General features: G+C 45.0%; 1 protein-coding gene across 7 annotated transcripts in view; it reads right to left on the bottom strand.

Annotated features, from left to right (window-relative positions):
* The window catches only part of RBFOX3 (RNA binding fox-1 homolog 3), a 2,040,484-nt gene that overhangs the window by 148,667 nt on the left and 1,873,203 nt on the right, over positions 1 to 18,614 (bottom strand). For all 7 annotated transcript variants that reach the window (XM_085617449.1, XM_085617452.1, XM_085617453.1 and 4 more), the window contains one exon: positions 9,859 to 10,110. In XM_085617449.1, the coding sequence (XP_085473575.1) occupies positions 9,859 to 10,110 (252 nt within the window). The remainder of the gene's footprint in view (positions 1 to 9,858; positions 10,111 to 18,614) is intronic.

Raw genomic sequence — 18,614 nt, 5'->3', positions numbered from 1 at the left:
ATTTGCATAAATATATTTCTAATTCATAATTTTAGGTAGGTGCAACTAATCACTGAGTTATGAGAGATGTCCTTCGAATGGGAATGAGACTGTCTGGTGTCCTTGTCTTACTTAACCAGTTGTTTATGATTGTATCAGCATCTGAATCAAAGGGCAGTGTCAAAGTGTTCTCAATTCACTCTATCCTGAATACATCCTGGTGGACATTTATTGGGTTTCATATACTTTATGTGTGAATGTAGAATCTACATATAATATTCTGGAATGGAATGTGGTTACGTAGAACTTGGTTTCTGCTATGGTAGCTGAGACAGATGCCTCTTCCTGATGGTCACATACTTATACTTGAATAAAAGTTCATTGTGTACCCGAGCGTCTAAGAGAACTTATTAATGGTGACGAATTGGACGCATCTGGGTATGAGCATGCCAATACATCCTTGTACCATCCCTAGAGTAATGGGCTTGTTTAAAGGTGCAATCTAGTCGACTGGATTGGGCACAGGTATTAAGGAAATTTCTGTGGGACATTTGCACCACATCCAATGTGGATATAGATGTTTCTCCATTTGTTCCTGTGAGAGGTCGGGTGTCTACCATCAAAATGGCATGAACTTGGATGGGTTAGATCAAACTTATCCATGAGTAAGTTATTGAATGTTTCGGATAGAAGAGTATGTGCCTAAATGAAGAATGTGGGTGTTGGTGAAGAGTGTCGGCAGTTACGTGCGACGGTAGGTGATGTGGTGAGAGTACAGTTGTCGGATTTCATTACCAAAGGGTTTTCCAAATTCTCTGATCCTAAACGTTTTGAAGGCCATAAATTGTCTTGTCATGCTTAATGATGAAAAGTGGTGGAATAAGGAAAGATTGTTAATACAGACTATTCAAAGTGTTGTACATAGAGGCAAAAAGGAGCAACAGGAGTTGGAGGTCTGCACTGTAGAGAGCTGGATCTATGGGGGAATATCCTTCAGAAATGAGGAGGTCTCAAATAGAGAGAAACCACCATCAAAGTATCTTTATGGTATGGTATGTTGTAAATGTTATGTTTATTTTCATTTTATTATCCATTTCATTGTATTGTTTAATTTTGCATCAGGTGAAAGATGCATTGGGTGTCATATACTTTCAGTGTGAACGGAGAATCCACTCTAGATGGAATGGAATGTTATTAGGTGGGACTTGATTTCAGCTGTGACAGTTAATCAAGGGCCTCACCCTGCCGGTCTCATTTATTTTTAAATAACATCTAATTGTGTACCTGATCATCTTTGAGGACTTATTAAAGTTCCTCCTTAGCCTAGTCATAGAGTAGAAAAGTTTGTCCCTTGTGGTCGGCTTAGTTTGGAGAACAGGAATTCAATGTTGATTCCATAGTGATCCCTCCCCTGGAAGGGTTGCGGCATTTGCACATCTAACTCCTCTTGATGCATGCGACTCCGTGAGGCTTTGGTCTCCCTTATGAGTAATGGCTGGGACGAGAGCAAGTAGGGAAAGAGTCATGAAGATCACCAGTAAGTAATGGGGACACTCACTCTCACCACACAGCCAACAAATAGATAGATGGCAAGGTGTGAAAGCCCAGACCAGGGAGCCAGTGAGGATCAATTCACTCTCGCAAGCCAGCCAAGAATGAAAAACGACGGCACGGTGTGGAGACTCAGTCAAGGAGTCAGAGGATCAGTCCACTCACAGGATGAAGTGTGGGGGTCTTCCATTTACTCTCACACGCCAATGCATGGGAGGGATACATGGTATGGGGAGAGATATTTAAGAGCTGCAACCACCTGTGGACTGACTGTCGCACCCTATCCAATGCCCACTAGCCACCCCAACACAGGTGGCGCGCGTCAGCTCGCCCTACACACCTCTCACTGGTGAAACCCTTTTGGATTTCAGAGGCTAGTGGCCAGCACGCATCCTACCAAAGCACGTTGAAATCCATAACTCCATCCATCCTGGCAAACTCAGAGGGGTCACGTCTCCTCACGAATCTCTCTGCAGCATGTGTCCCTCCTCCAGACTGCACGAGGCTAACAGCTCTCGTGTTATCAGCAGGATTCCTCTGTGATCGTTTACCTTGGACTTCTGTGCACAGCCTCAGGTGTAAAAGGAGCCCGAGGCCCTCTCTGGGTTTTACAAGCCTCCTCCCGCGCTACCGACTAAAAATCGGCAACAAGAAAATCCTGGCAAACTCAGAGGGGTCACGTCTCCTCACGAATCTCTCTGCAGCATGTGTCCCTCCTCCAGACTGCACGAGGCTACCAGCTCTCGTGTTATCAGCAGGATTCCTCTGTGATCGTTTACCTTGGACTTCTGTGCACAGCCTCAGGTGTAAAAGGAGCCCGAGGCCTTCTCTGGGTTTTACAAGCCTCCTCCCGCGCTACCGACTAAAAATCGGCAACAAGAAAACCCTGACGCGCATTTAGTTGCCTGTATTCCGTGACAGGGGCAGGGGCCAGCTCTGACGACAAGCTGGCCCCAGTTCTGCTTGAAACAGACTGTATGGGCGCGAGTGAGCCACAGAGAGTGGACGTCTGCACGAGCCTGTCTGGGTCACGTGTGTTCATGTGCGGCTGCATGTTGAGCCCGTGCTGTGTTGGGGAGACTGGCCCCATTCATGCGGAAGCGCACACCCCCTGGAGTCTGAAATCTGCGCTGGGGATGCCGCACTACACACACAGCCTGTATTTTTTTAATCAGGAAATGCCCACAGTGCTGACATCAGCACTTCTGCTCTCGCAGCTGCATCGCCGGCACTGAACTGCAGCCAGGCCTGGAGCTGAGCCAAGAAGGGAGATTACAAGGGATCAAAGAGTCTGGGTGACTGCAGGGAGAGGAGGAGGATGGCTGGCACAGACCCACGGGCCACAGCACCCGCTGCCCAAAGGCGGCAGAATCAAGCAGACAGGATTAAGAAGATCACCCTGCTTTTCACAGGGCAAAGCACACATTCCACTGCCCGGTGGGACACGTCCAACAGGCACATAGCTCAAGACACACATCCCCCTTTTCCTACACACAGCCAGCCACCTCCCCGTGTCACAGATGCACCTCACACTGCCTCCATGGCATCTCTGAAATTCACCAGTTATAGTTATCTCAAGTAACTATAACTCGTGCCCTAAGGTGACTATAACTGGTGCTCTCACATTAACAAAATATTAGCAGTGGGCAAAGAATTTGGTTCTGCCGCCGGAGATCGCGGAATTTTGCCCACTCTGCATACGAAGTGGAACAAGGAGTTCCACCAAACTCCATGAAGTGACACGGAGCGGAGTTTTTCCTCTCGAATGGCTCGCCAACAATAAGTTGGCGAGCGAGAAAAATCGCCTGCTAGATCTCTTCCCGGTGACATTTTTCAACCCGGGCGGTCGCAGCAGGTCGCAAATGCTCGTATTGCGAAATCTGTCGCTCGCGTTGAGGAAGCTGCAGCTTGAGTAGAATATCTACTCGAGCAGCACAAAAAAGCAGCACCCTCTGGCGTGACATGTAGTGCCATTCGTGCTGATTTTACAACTCGGGACAAACTCCTGGCGCTAAAGATTCATGCGAGCAGCACAACTTCCCACACTCTGCCGCTCGCGGCTGAGTTTTTTAGGCACTTTGCAGCCTACAAAAATGGCTCTTCCTATTGAAACTGTGACTCGTGTAACTATGGTGACTGCCACTGTGTAAAATATATATAACACATTTTCCACATTCATCCTTTGTAGGTGGCCCCACCAGTTTCAATTGTGGCTCAATATCTTCTACACCCCTAAGAAAACACTCCTATACACACCACCGGTTGCAGATTGATCTCCATAGATTTGAGGATTATTCGGTCCCGGACTAATACTCACAGGGCCTGACGTTATCCCAATCACTGCCAATGTCCATGGAGCCAAGCATTATCCATTAGCTGAATAGTGTCTACAAAGGCGAGCAGTTTCCAATCACAGACGAATACTCAGTTCTGCACGTTATCTATTCTTAGATTTATGCTCACAGGCCTGGCATTGTCCAATATTAAAACACAGAAATCTTTTGCAAATCAACCATGTTACTTTTACTTCAGTGGGTCCCACATCAAGTCACATCAAATTACAGTATCTCTTAGTGACAAGAAAGACTGAAATTAAAGTCTTGTTATTCTGTGTACAATGTTGCAATTGTAGAAACTTCATTTTGATATTGACTCAATGAGGGTAGCCTGCACAATTTTCCTTAATTTTTCTTTAATTGGGTACGCAGCACTGTCAAATCATAATCTAACATTCACCGGGCCATCATTATCCAATCATAGCCTAATACTCACAGCACAGCGCATTAGCCATCCTCATACTGATGCTCAGAGATCCGCCATTGTCCAATCACAGAATAATAACCAGAGAGATGGACATTACAGATTCACAAACAAATGCTATCAGGGCAGAGCATCATCCAACCACAGACTATTAATCAAAGGGCATGCATTAACCAATCCAAGAGTAATACACATGAGGCTTAACATTAGCCAACGACGAACTAACACTCACGGGGCACAGCATTATCCAACTAAAGACTGACATCCATGAGGTCAGCATTATCCAACGACAAATTGATACAGGACGGAGCACTACCAATTCTCAACCTAATACTCACGGGGCACAGCATTATCCAACTAAAGACTGACATTCATGGGGTCAGCCTTATCCAACGACAAACTGATACTCACAGGACGTATCATTATCAATTCACAAATGAATACTCATGGGGCACAGCATTATCCAACTACAGACTGACATTCATGGGGTCAGAATTATCCAACGACAAACTGATACTCACCGTACAGGTCATTACACTTCACAAACTAATCCTCACGGGCCACAGCATTATCCAACTACAGACTGACATTCATGAGGTCAGCATTATCGAACAACAAACTGATACTCACAGAACGGATCATTACTAATTCACAAACTAATACTCACGGGGCACAACATTATCCAACTAAACAATGACATTTATGGGATCAGCATTATCCAATGACAAACTGATACTCACAGGACGTATCATTACCAATTTACAAACTAATACTCACGGGGCACAGCATTATCCAACTACAGACTGACATTCATGGGGTCAGAATTATCCAATAACAAACTGATACTCACAGGACGTATCATTACCAATTCACAAACTAATACTCACGGGGCACAGCATTATCCAACTACAGACTGACATTCATGGGGTCAGAATTATCCAATGACAAACTGATACTCACAGGACGTATAATTACCAATTCACAAACTAATACTCTCGGGGCACAACATTATCCAACTAAACACTGACATTTATGGGATCAGCATTATCCAACGACAAACTGATACTCACAGGATGTATCATGAGCAATTCTCAAACTAATACTCACGGGGCACAACATTATCCAACTAAACAATGACATTTATGGGATCAGCATTATCCAACGACAAACTGATACTCACAGGACGTATCATTACCAATTTACAAACTAATACTCACGGGGCACAGCATTATCCAACTACAGACTGACATTCATGGGGTCAGAATTATCCAATAACAAACTGATACTCACAGGATGTATCATTACCAATTCACAAACTAATACTCACGGGGCACAGCATTATCCAACTACAGACTGACATTCATGGGGTCAGAATTATCCAATGACAAACTGATACTCACAGGACGTATAATTACCAATTCACAAACTAATACTCATGGGGCACAACATTATCCAACTTAACACTGACATTTATGGGATCAGCATTATCCAACGACAAACTGATACTCACAGGACGTATAATTACCAATTCACAAACTAATACTCACGGGGCACAGCATTATCCAACTACAGACTGACACTCATGGGCTCATAATTATCCAACAACAAATTGATACTCACAGGACAGAGCATAACCAATTCACTCACAAACTCACGAGGCACAGCATTATCCAACTACAGACTAACATTCATGGGCTCAGAATTATCCAACAACAAACTGATACTCACAGGACGTATAATTACCAATTCACAAACTAATACTCACGGGGCACAACATCAGTCTTAGATGGATTGATACAATACCGACCGCAGTCCCAGCATATCTTGGTCACATTATTCACTGCATTATTCAAACGCAGCCAGACATTTGAAGTGTGGAATACTATCTCAGAGCAGTCTGATACTCTGGGTGCAGAACATAATCCTAGAACAGACTGATACTCACAGTGCAAAACATTATCCTACAATAGACTGATACTCACAGTGCAAAACATTATCCTAGAACAGACTGATACTCACAGTGCAAAACTTTATCCTACAACAGACTGATAGTCATAGTGCCAAATATTATCCTACAAAAGACTGATACTCATAGTGCAAACCATTATCCTAGAACAGAATGATACTCTCACTGCAAAACATTAACCTACGATACACTGATACTTATAGTGCAAAACATTATCCTACAATAGACTGATACTCACAGTGCAAAACTTTATCCTACAACAGACTGATACTCACAGTGCAAAACATTATCCTACAACAGACTGATACTCACAGTGCAAAACATAATCCTACAAAAGACGGATACTCACAGTGCAAAACATCATCCTACAACAGACTGATACTCACAGTGCAAAACATTATCCTACAACAGTCTGATACTCACAGTGCAAAACATCATCCTACAACAGACTGATACTCACAGTGCAAAATATTACACTACAAAAGACTGATACTCACAGTGCAAAACATTATCCTACAACAGACTGATACTTATAGTTCAAAACACCATCCTACAATAGATTGATGCAGTGCAGAACATTATCCCCGAACAGTCTGATATTCACAGTGTAGAACATTGTTCTAGAGCAGTCTAATACTCACAGCACAAAACATTCTTCTAGAAAAGACTGATGCAGAGCAGATTATCCAAGAACGGTCTGAAACCCACGGTGCAGACCGCTATCCTAGAGCAGGTCAGTGCTTTAAATGGGCCGGTACTCGCAGATACTATGTGCCGGCACTTCTCAGTTTCTTCCCTTTCAGTACCTGCACTTCTCCTTGCACGAGGAGAGTACCAGTACCCATGAAGTATGAGAAAGGTCAGGACCAGGAACGGTGGTGGGATTCTGGTGATGGAGCTGTCAGAGGAAAGCCTGTCTGTGCTTCTAACCGGCAGCTGAAGTCCACGGGGCTAGGTCCCGGGGGTATATGTGTGCGTCTGTCTGTTTCTTGTGTCTAGTTTCCCCTCATGATAAAATTATGACAAAGGCCCACCGAGGGAGGGAGACGTAGAGAGCCAAAGAATTCAGAGAGGCTGGGAGAGATGCAGAAGAGTCAATTCTAATCCTCAGAGTGCACACTTAAGTCCAAGGCCCTGTCTGACACTTTACTCCTCGCCAGGAGCACCACCCAGCGCTCACCCACCACCCTGGATGTCTCACCTCTGAGCCTGCCATTGACTCTCTGTGTGACCTTGGAGGGCTACTCACTGCCTTATGTATCCACCACTGGCGATAGCCCACTGACCACCTATATGTGCCTTACGCAGCTACAGTGATCACTCAATACCCTGCTTCTCCAGCTCCTTCCTCGAGCACCTGACTCTGTGTGACCCAGGAAACCCACTCATTAGGACTCACCACTTTAAAGGATCCCCAGTCACTGCAGATGCTCTCCTTGATAATCTGATCCCATTCAATGCCCCATCCTCGCCCTGCTCTCGGCCACATACAAGCCCACCCTTAAACCCACTCCAGACCCGCCCCATCACCATGCCCACTCATTCGGGTGAGAACCTGCGCTTCTTCTTTTTTTTTTACAAAGCACTGAAACAGATATTCACAACGCAGAACGTAATCCTAGAACGGACTGATGCTTGCAGCGCAGAATATTATCGTAACCATTGTGTGAACACAGCCCTAAACTCAGCGGCGGATCCTCTCCTAACGAGCATCGCCCCACAGGACAAATAAGACTATAATAACAATTTTATTAATATTTTATTTTTCACTATTGCTATGTAAGGGTGTGGGGTGGGGCTGTGCTGCCCACAGAGTAGGAGGAGTGGTAGGCACTCTCTTAAGTACGCATGACGGTTTGACCGGCCGTCTTGGGCCAGCCAAACTGTCAGGCGCACTTTGCATATTCTCCACTGGGCTGTAATGCACAGCCTGGGTGGAGAACATGCCCAGGCTCCCAGTCCCCGTCTGAGTGCTGAACCATGGTGTCAGACCAATCACAATGCTGCTGTCATGGTGACAGCAACATCGTGATTGGCTAGGGGAATCTGGAGCCTGGGTGCTTTGTGCTTCATTTATTTATGAAATTCATATAGCGCGCAAATACCCTGGGGTGTCTCGGCGCTGTGGAGTAAAAGGAGAGCAGCTAAATTAGATGATTTCTGGTTGAAGAGCCAGGATTTTACGTGTTTCCTAAATGTCAAGAGGGTGGGACTTGTTTTGATATGGAGGGGGGGGGGGGTATTCCACAGTCTAGCCGTGGCAACTGTGAATCGTCTATCTCCCCAGGATGTTTTCTTTGTGCGAGGAATAGTCAATAGGTGGGCTGAGGAGGAGCACAAGGGTCTGTTTGGGTTGTATGGGCAAAGTACTTTTTTTAGGAACTCAGGTCCTGTGTTGTTAATCGCTCTATATGCGATGCACAGTGCCTTGAATTTAGTTCGACTTCTGATAGGCAGCCAGTGAAGCCGATGTATGACTCTAGAGATCGATTTGAACTTGGGGGTGCCGGACAGAATTCTGGCAGCTGAGCTCTGAACTAGTTGCAGTTTGTTCAGGACTTTGCCCTGGGCGTTTAGGAGGAGTCCGTTGCAATAGTCAACCTTTGACATCACCAATGTGCACATATGAGTCTTACCGGCGCTGGGGTAGAGGAATGGTAGAAGTTTCCTTATCATTTTAAGGGTGTAGAAGGATGATGAGACGACCGCGTTTGTTTGTGACTGGTCCAGGAGGAGATCCCAAATCAGTTGGCCACCAGGTGGGGGACCAGCCAGGGGCTAGGTTGCCAAAGATCATTACTTCCGTTTTATTGGAGTTCAGCTTTTGGCAACTGTTTGCCATCCAGGAGCTGATGGCTAGCATTCCCTCTTGGAAGCTGGCAGCAACTGCTCCTCCATCGTTGTGTACTGCCAGCACCAGTTGGGTGTCGTCGGCGTATGAAATTAGTCTCATCCCGTGTGCTTTGATGACTCTGGCCAAGTCCGACACATAGATGTTAAATAAGGTTGGTCTTAGGGAGGATCCTTGGGGCACACCACAGGGAAGGGTGAATACAGGGGAGTAGAAATCGCCGAGGTAAACTGACTGGGTGCGGTTGGAGAGGAAGGAGGTTAGAAGGGCTCTGGCCCTGTGATAAATGCCGATGGAGGAGACACGGTCGATCAAGATGGCGTGATCGACCGTGTCAAAGGCAGCTGACAGATCCAGTAGCACCAGTACTGCAGTGCCGCCTTGGTCTAGGATCATCCTGATTTCATCAGATGTCTTAATGAGGGCCGTCTCGGTACCGTGGCCCTTCCTAAAACCGAATTGGGTGTCATCCAAAAGGTTATTGTGGTCGATGAACTGTGATAATTGAAAGTTCATGATTTTTTCAAAAAAATTTGATGGGAATGGGAGGCATGCGATAGGTCTGTAGTTTTTAGATTCATTGACCAAAGAGGACGGAGGAGAGGTGGCCGCCGGGAAGGTAAGAGTAATGTTCTTTCTTTTTTATAATCTTCTTTTTATCTTTTTTTTTTAATTTCCTCCTCCCCAGCCCCACCACTGCTGCCCGGTAGACGTTGCTACTACCTCAAATACCAACAAGTTGCAGTCTTACCGGCACAGTCTGTGTTCCTGCAAGGGACTGTGTGTTGGCGTCGGTTGCCGTCTGCTCTGGATGGCTCTGTGCTGGGGTGTAGAGGGTCAAAGCGTGTTCTGGTACCGACGTCTGGCCGGAGTACTCTGGCGTAGGAAGGGCATGTGGTGGAGCATACTCTGGAGGGATGCCGTTCTGTGGTGGAGGAGGGTACTGGGCTGGGGGGTAGGGTTGAGCCATGGCTTCTGGTGGGGCCGTGGCGTCTGGGTTACCCTGCAAAAGAAAAGCAAGAAACGATGAGTTAAAATGCAAGCAGTCATATGGCATCTTAAAAAAGCGAGCACGCATGCGCACATGTCTAACCCTATTGTGGGAGTCGTGCGTTAGTGGGTGTACAAGCACAGTATGCCTGTGTTACGGCTGTTCTGCTGAAAGGCTTGTCTGTGCCTTTATTTTTTGAGTGTGTTTCTGTGCAAGGGCTGAGTACACACACACACACACACAGCAAGGCATGCTAGCATCAATTTGAGGACTGCCTCCATTTGATCAGACTGCTCTGGTCTCCAAGGTGTTAATAATCTCTGCTAATGTGGTCTTCCAATCTGTATGGGAATAGTGTGTTTGTGCTTGTTTCTATGAAGGGACAACAATATGTGGTAAGGTTATCTACATTATGAAGGAAACGGTGCTAATTCTCTGTCAGTATTGTTTTTATCCATTTAGGACAGAAATAATTTGTAAACTTTGCTATTATATGGTAAATAAATGGCAAACAGGATATCATTAACCCCTTCTGTGCCCATGACGAGACTATCTCGTCATGGACCCCGCCCGCTAATACAATGCCCGGCACAGGAGGGGGAAAGGGCGGGGCACTCAAGGGGTTAATAACGTTGTAAACACTGCAGCCATAGAATCGCCTAAATCCACTGACCCTCAATATTGCCCATTTTTACCAACGATTTATTGAAGAAAGGTAAACAAAGCCTTATCAATCCAATTCCAAGCAGTCCCGTTGTTAGAAGCACTTTTAAAAAACAGCTTTTTCAGGAGAACTGCATAAACAAAAAACATGTAATTGCCTTCGGCCTCATGGTTTATGATGTCACCCAAACTCCTTGATTGCAATATTGGCCAATATTACACAGTTACTGGTTGTGTATTCAATAACAATTTGTATATAGTATTTCTGCAGATGCACACATTCTAATATGCTGTTTATTACCATTGATGAGTGTGGGGAGGGATATGACTCAAGGGAAGCAAAGCCTCAAATGAGGATATCAGGGGTTACATTTGTGTGGAATGGTAAAATTACATGAAGAGCCGGGATGTCTATTAGGAGAGTAGTTTCCCTGAGTAAAGTAATTGTTAATTGTTACATGCAATACGTGAGGCACTAAAAGGTATTTCCTCATATCAGTTCTGCTGTACTATGATAATAAAGTCGAATTTGCACTGTAGTAATGTCTGAATATTTTTATTAGTGTAGATTCCCAAACTAATGGGTGGTCGGACATTTATTTTAAGTGCCACTTATAATAAAGATGTGTGTGTATATATATTCACTGAAAAAACCATAGGTTTCACACACGTTATAGTTAGGAATTAGCATTTAAAAAACCTTGCAAATTCACTTAAAAAACCATAGGTTTCACACATGTTATAGTTAGGTGGATATTTCACTCGTAAAAAACCAATGAAATTCCCCCGTTATAGTTACTTCAGATAACTATAACTCGCCCGCCCGCAATCCTCTGCTCATGACGTCACATATTACATCACTCATGACATGGTCAGTGGCATCACTGATTACATCATCCTTGTGATAGAGTGGCGGTCGCGCGAGTTATAGTTATCTGAAGTAACTATAACGGGGGAATTTCATTGGTTTTTTACGAGTGAAATATCCACCTAACTAGAACTTGTGTGAAACCTATGGTTTTTTAAGTGAATTTGCAAGGTTTATTAAATGCTAATTCCTAACTATAACGTGTGTGAAACCTATGGTTTTTTCAGTGAATTTGTATGGTTTTTTAAATGCTAAGTTATGCATGTATTATTATATATTTATTTTTCAATAAACTACGTATTAAAACATTTTTTTTTTCTTTTTATGGTTTTTCACCGTGCGCGCACGGTGCGCGCACCCCCGCGATTTAAAAAAAAGAAATTTAAATGTTTTTTTCTGCCTTCGGGGTCCTTCAGGGACCCCCTGACAAAGGCTAGGGGGTCAGGAACTCTCTACCCTGCCCCCTTTTCACGTACGCCACCTTCCTTTTCCACTCTTGCACTGAAAACAAACAAAATGACGGCCGACACTTCCTGATTTCGACCGATTCGAACGTTGACTGACATGTAACAACCAATCAGAATTACGCTCGCGCACGTTAGGGTGCGCGCACGGTGCGCGCACGGTGCGCGGCTATAGATATGTATGTGCTTTTTACTGCAATTTTCTCTGGAACTATTGAACAGATTGACTCCATATATGCAAAAGGCACATCCCTGACCTGAGGACTACCTCTCTGCCAAATTTCAAGTAATTCTGTTCAGCCGTTCGGGCTGTACCTTCGACTAAAGGTCCTATGGGAGAATGCATGGGGAAAACGCGTTTTGGGACCCCCCTTTTTTCTCGGCCCCCGCTTGAAGAATCCCCCGGAGACTTTCAGGGTAGGAGCTGAGCGGAGCGCCCCATTAGTTTTGAAAATTTCGCGAAGATTTGTCAACCGGCGCCAAAGTTATTCAAAATAGAATTTTGAGATTTCCTATGGAAACACGGTCCTAACTATAACTATCTACTGGCAACCGCCAGTAGATTATATATATATATATATATATATATATATATATATATATATATATATATACACACACACACACACACACAAAATCACATGCAAAATAGTGGTCTTTATCTTCATGACATACCATCCAGCAGTTTTAGAGGTACCTCTTTCCAAAACTCATAATCTAAATGGGAAAAACTACATTTGCCCTCCCACTAATATGGAGTTCTCATGGCATAATCAACTTAACCGTAAATAAAGTGTTGCGCTCTCTGACTGTAAAATACACACACAAATTCATACTTGCAGGGATCGTGCCAGAACATTCCAATTTTATGGCGAGTTAATAAAATGGGTGGATAACATCCACTTATGACAAGCTTTTACAATGATCAAATGCGCATTTTCATACCACATCATACGTAGTAAGCAATGTCACCTCAGAATCAAGCCACAGGCTGTACGTGTGGGCATAAACATTTTCACTGAGTAACAGACACTTTTAGTTTTGTACTACACCAATTAAAAATACGGGATAATCTCGCAATCAAATGCAATTCTTATTTTTTCATCAGGAGGCTAGTCAGAGAAAGTCAAACCTCCCTTGGACTGGTCCAATATGAGAATCTTTTAAGGGCACTGTCATGGCTTTAAGTGGGCCGGGTCTCACCGGTGCTGAGCACCGACCGTTTTTTAAGGTGGTCTCGAAACGGATCTCTATTGGACTCTGTTTTGTGCCCTGGCACAGGCGGTCTGTTTTTTTCCGGACTGCAGTGACAGCAGGCACATCGACGTGCATGTGCTCACACTGCACACTTCTCACTAGTGGAGAAGTTACGGCATGACGTCATGCCAGGTGAGCGGTGTAGGGGAAGGGAAATCCTTTAAAGAGAGTCGTTTTCTCTCTGGATTTCCCTTCTCCTTTTGGAACTCAGGAGCAGCAACATTGTTGTGGTGTCACCAGGGCTGTGAGTGGAAGCTTTTTCAACATTATATATAACAAGCCATAGTTGCTATTTATTTATCTTATGCAACTAACAACGATTGACAAAGCCAATAGTCCTGACTTGTTGTAGGTATGATGTTACTTGTATCATAGGTCTATATGCAATGACAGAAAGAGCAAAATACAAGTTGGGCGGCACAGATGATTTGTAGCGTAAGTGTGGTTAAGCCACACCCTTAATTACAATGACCACACCCCTTTGAGAGACCCCCCAGTTATTTCATTCCACTTAAAGCCCTGGGTACTGTCCTTGGCGGAGCATTACTCTCTCCCAGACCCACCTGGACATTTCCTTGCTCTCTTTTGGCGATGCGTCATGGAAACATCTAGGGGCAGATTTACTATAATTTTGCGTTGGGGTTGTGTCACTTTTGTGGCGCTGCCCCAATGCAAATTCATTTTTAGTATTTACTAAGCCATGCAAAGCCGCTTTGCATGGTTTAGTAAATACAGAGTAATGCAACGCAGCGCATAGTGCTGTCTTGCAGTGAGAAGGCGGTCTATGGGTGGAGCATGGGCGTTCCCATGCACCCACCCATGGATCTTGGCGCATTCCTGTATTTACTACAGCTAATTAGCCTGGAAATGTTTCAAAATGCTATGCCTTCCCAAGTGAGGCGTACAGAGGAGCAATAACTCTCTCCCATTCATGCAATGCAGCGCAGAAACTTGCCTTGATGCACTGTGTTGCATGAATTATAAGTAAATGTGACCCCTAGTGAAATTTCCTGTTTTCATGCTGCTAAAATACCTTACGAAGTTGTAGCCTTCACTGCTGTGTCCATGATCATAAGGTTAGGAGTTCTAAGTCGGTAAGCTCAAATCAGCCTTTCATGCTCCCAAGGTCGATATGAGTACCAGTTTTGATTGTGTAATTGTTTACAAATGTACACTATGTTAAATTAATTGGCGTACGTGCTACATACATAGCCGACGCTGCAGCAGAACAGTTGCCCTGGTGCATGGAACCTGGGATGTGCAAATAAAGGTACGTGGCTCAAAATAGGCCGGCATTTCCAAAATGCTGACAGCAGTTGGAGACCAACAAAGCAGAAATGGAAGGTGAGCAATAGAGATGGAGAGGAAGGGCGGGGGAGGGAGCCCGAGTACAGTAGAGACGTAATTACTGCATTGTTTTACATAATTGATGTGTTTGTAATATCTGTACAACTTGTCAGGCACAACGAGAGGGAAGTGAGGGAGTCGGGCGGGGGAGATCACTGACGAGCCAGGGGGATGGAGGAGAGGAGGTCAGAGGAGACCAGCGGAGGCGTGCAATCCAAGGCAGCTCTGGAAGGGGACAGAAGAATGAAAACGGAATGAGGAAAGCACAGGGTAGAGACGATGGATTAAGCGAATAAACAGAAACAAAACGAGCTAGGCGGGGGGGGGGGGGGGGTGAGAGCAAGAGGAGACGGAAAGAATGTTTCAAGAGAAAAAAGAAGGGCGGGCGATAGGTGGTGACAGGGTGCCATGGATCCTAGTACTGCCAAGGTAAATTTACCTCCACCCCCCACACCGCCCTGATTAGGAACCGAGCGCCATTCAACCGCAGATATCCCATGCCACTGCTCCGGCTATATCACGGATACCGTAGCCCCTGGGCAGGAATACGGGGGTGAAAAGGATTCATAAGCTCCAGAGCGCTGACCGGAAAGAATCTAGCCCCACAATAGTACTTGTGCCAGATATCATCTGCTTCGGGTTTTATTATTATTATTTTTACCAAGAGGCCACATGAGGGCAGTGGCGGACCACGAGCTCCCCTGTTCTGACATGCATGACCCGCCATCCATTAACAGCATCACGGTATGTACTCCACACCTCGTAGTCTTTCCTCTCTTTTTATCGCGGAAGCATGGGACCGTGGTAATTAAAAGTGAGATTCCACAGCTCTCTCCATTACCAATCAAGCACGACAAACGGGTTTTATCTAAGGATAAGGGGAACATTTTCACAAGTTATAGCTCTGTACGCTCCATAGAAGCACGTGGGGAAAAATGGTTGCACGACACATGAGCTTCCCGGAAGGAATCCCACCTGAGGTGAGCAGAGGGTGACGTTCTAACAGTATGCTCTGACACTAGCACTAGGGTACAAGGGAGAATGATGCAGCAGGTACACTTCTGGTCTGCTCTTAAATTACGAGTAGGCAGGGCTTTAAGAGCCCCGGGTCCGGCAGTTCTAAAAAGCAGGCGCAGAGCAGGGTCCCTATCGGAATCTCCGTTTTTGCCTTCATCCTCAGGGTGGAATTATTATTGTTTTAAACTCGGCAGCAGCACCACCTTTCACTCCCTTTGATTTACGGTCAAAGAGACTCGTTGTAGTTCTTTCACGGTCTCATAATTGCACATCTGAAGCATTTTCAATATTATACTCAAGGATGCCATAGTTATTGCTTATTTAGCATATGCAACTGTTATCGGTAGTCCATATTATTGGCAGGTACAGCACTTCCGCCGACGGGTTTCAGCCCAGTTTTTGAAATGCCATTTACTCCCCTCGATCCAGGAGTCTGAGGCAATACACACGGTGCGGCTGGTGGGTATTTATTTATATGTGACGTGAATGGAACATATTTCTTACTATTCTTAGATAAAAAAGCATCTCTTGTACAACGGAAGTCCAGGCTTTAATCAGGGTAGAGTTGACTCTCTTCACTGCAAGGTCCCAGTGGCACAGTGAAGATGACAACAATGTTACTGCAGTCAAGCAAAGCGGGCACAGGCCCTTAGATAGGAACTGACATACTGACATCATTAGATTGCACTGGGCTCTGGTGAAGTTGCATCTGCTGCACTATTGATAACTACGCCCTCCTGCCCAGCCCTCCAAGGCAGGGCGTATAGTGACATGGGTGGCATGCTCGAAAGCGCAGAGGAAATAAGGCCCACTTTCCAACTAACAGAAATAGCTGCAATCAAAGAATAGGCATGGTCACCCTGTTGCAAGAAGGAATCGGACTAAACAGGAAGTGATAGTTCCTTAGCCACACAACCAACAAGCACTGGCAAAGCCAATAGGTCTTGTTATTAGGGCCTACTGACTTTGCCTATGTGGTTTTCCGATGCTGAGCAGCATCAGCAAAAATATTTTTTTTGCTGATTCTGTGCATCATCGGCCAAAATAAAAAAAGAGGGCACAATTTCATAGGTGTACACATGCCACTCAGTATGCAGGCAAAAAAAAAAAAAAGAAAATAGGACTGTGAGAGCTGAGGGGGCAACAGAGGAGCAGGTGGGTGGGACTCGATATGGAGTGGGAGGGGCAAGACAGCAACATAGGCACTTTAGGCTGGGCCGGCAGAGCCCTCCAAAAATAATAATAATACAGCCAAGGTTGGATGGGGAAAGCAATGGATGAGCTTGGAGGGGGGGGGGTGAAAGAGCAACGTAGAGCGCACGGGGCAGTGTTCAGGGAAGGGAAACGGCACACTCTAAAGGAGTTCTGAAATAAAAATAAAAATGTAGTTCCCTAAATGTGAACATGTGAAAGATACAAGTCATCGAATGAAAAGTATATTAAAGAGGCTATACTACATGGGAGGGACAAACAGGAGTGGGGCTAAAACACAAGATCAACAAGCAACGCCATAGAATAATAATCAAATAAAGAGTGTGAATCACCAAAACCTAATTAGAACGCAAATGGGACACAATGTAACCATCCACCCAATGTCATGGCTCTGATGAGCAGCCCATCCAATCAATAGCAAACCATGCAAAACACATGAGAGTCAATGGTTAAAGGGGGCTGACCCAAAGCCAATTATTTTTCTGCAGTTCTTGTACTTTTATGAAGTATTGAGGACAGAAGGCCATCTCAATAATGAAGGCTGGTCATAGCCACACCAAAAAATGCAAATCCAAAAGCAGAGACTGTCAATTTACACCCATAACCCATATAATCACAGAATGCAAAGTCATCACAAGAAGTAACACTACTACATAGAAGCAGACAGTCATTCACTAGGAGATGGAATCCTACTGAGCAGAGAGGAACACACATCAGTAGAAGTGTAATCAGGCAGACAAAATGGAACAGTAATTGTCACCGCATCCACAGGAAGCAATGTGACAGCACTCTAAGGAATGTCGTATCAATAAAGAAAGAACATAACGGTGCAGGAAGTGACCCCACCAAAACTACAGGAAGAAATGTCAGAGCACAGGAAGTTATATCATATGATTAAACAAATCAACATCCTACTACATTACACACACAAAACACATACAGCAGATGTGTTCAATGTAGGTTCATCACACCTGGATCTGTGCCAGGTATTCAGGATATGCACATAAGACAAGGGTGCACAATCAATATGGTACTCCTTTACATAGGAAGTGGTTATCCTGAAAATCTGGCTTGGATCTGCTCCTCCTGGACCTATGCTGCACACTGCTTTTATAGTTTGCATTGTTACCACTTGTTTATATAGTTGGAAACCATCAGGTCGTACTTGTTTTCTTCTTCTTTAAGGCGTCTGAAGATCTCTTAGTCTCCAGCTTTAGCTCAACTGCAACTGCTCTCCACAGGCTGGAGCTGGGTCACAACCACTGTACACCTTCTAAATGCCCCTGAACACAGCCAAGTTCTAGAGTGATCCGTGAACAGGTATCTGCCATGCCTCGGAGGTGCCAGGAAACTGCGGGGGCAGGGCATGAGAGTGGGGGCTGGTCCCTGGCCTGGGAACAACATAGACTGTGCCTAGTCTTTTCCTGGACAACCAACTGATGTAAACGATGGGCCAGATAGACTAACATTCCAGGCAACGCAACGCAGTAGAGAACTTGCTGTGCTGCGTTTTGTGAAACCGAGAGAGCAGAAATGCACCATAACTGCCAAGAAATGGGAATCTTCTGCTTCTACCAAGTGCAGACGCAGTGTGTGCTGCCTAGGTGCAAGGGTGCTTGTGTTATAGGCAGAATTGTTTTTGTAAAGGAAGGAATACCTTCTTGCACAAAAACAATCATGCAACCTTA

Source organism: Triturus cristatus, chromosome 7 (assembly GCF_964204655.1).
Source record: "Triturus cristatus chromosome 7, aTriCri1.1, whole genome shotgun sequence".
Classification (NCBI taxonomy): Eukaryota; Metazoa; Chordata; class Amphibia; order Caudata; family Salamandridae; genus Triturus; species Triturus cristatus.
The sequence above is the reverse complement of the archived record's forward strand: the minus strand, read 5'-3'. Positions and strand labels throughout refer to the sequence as shown.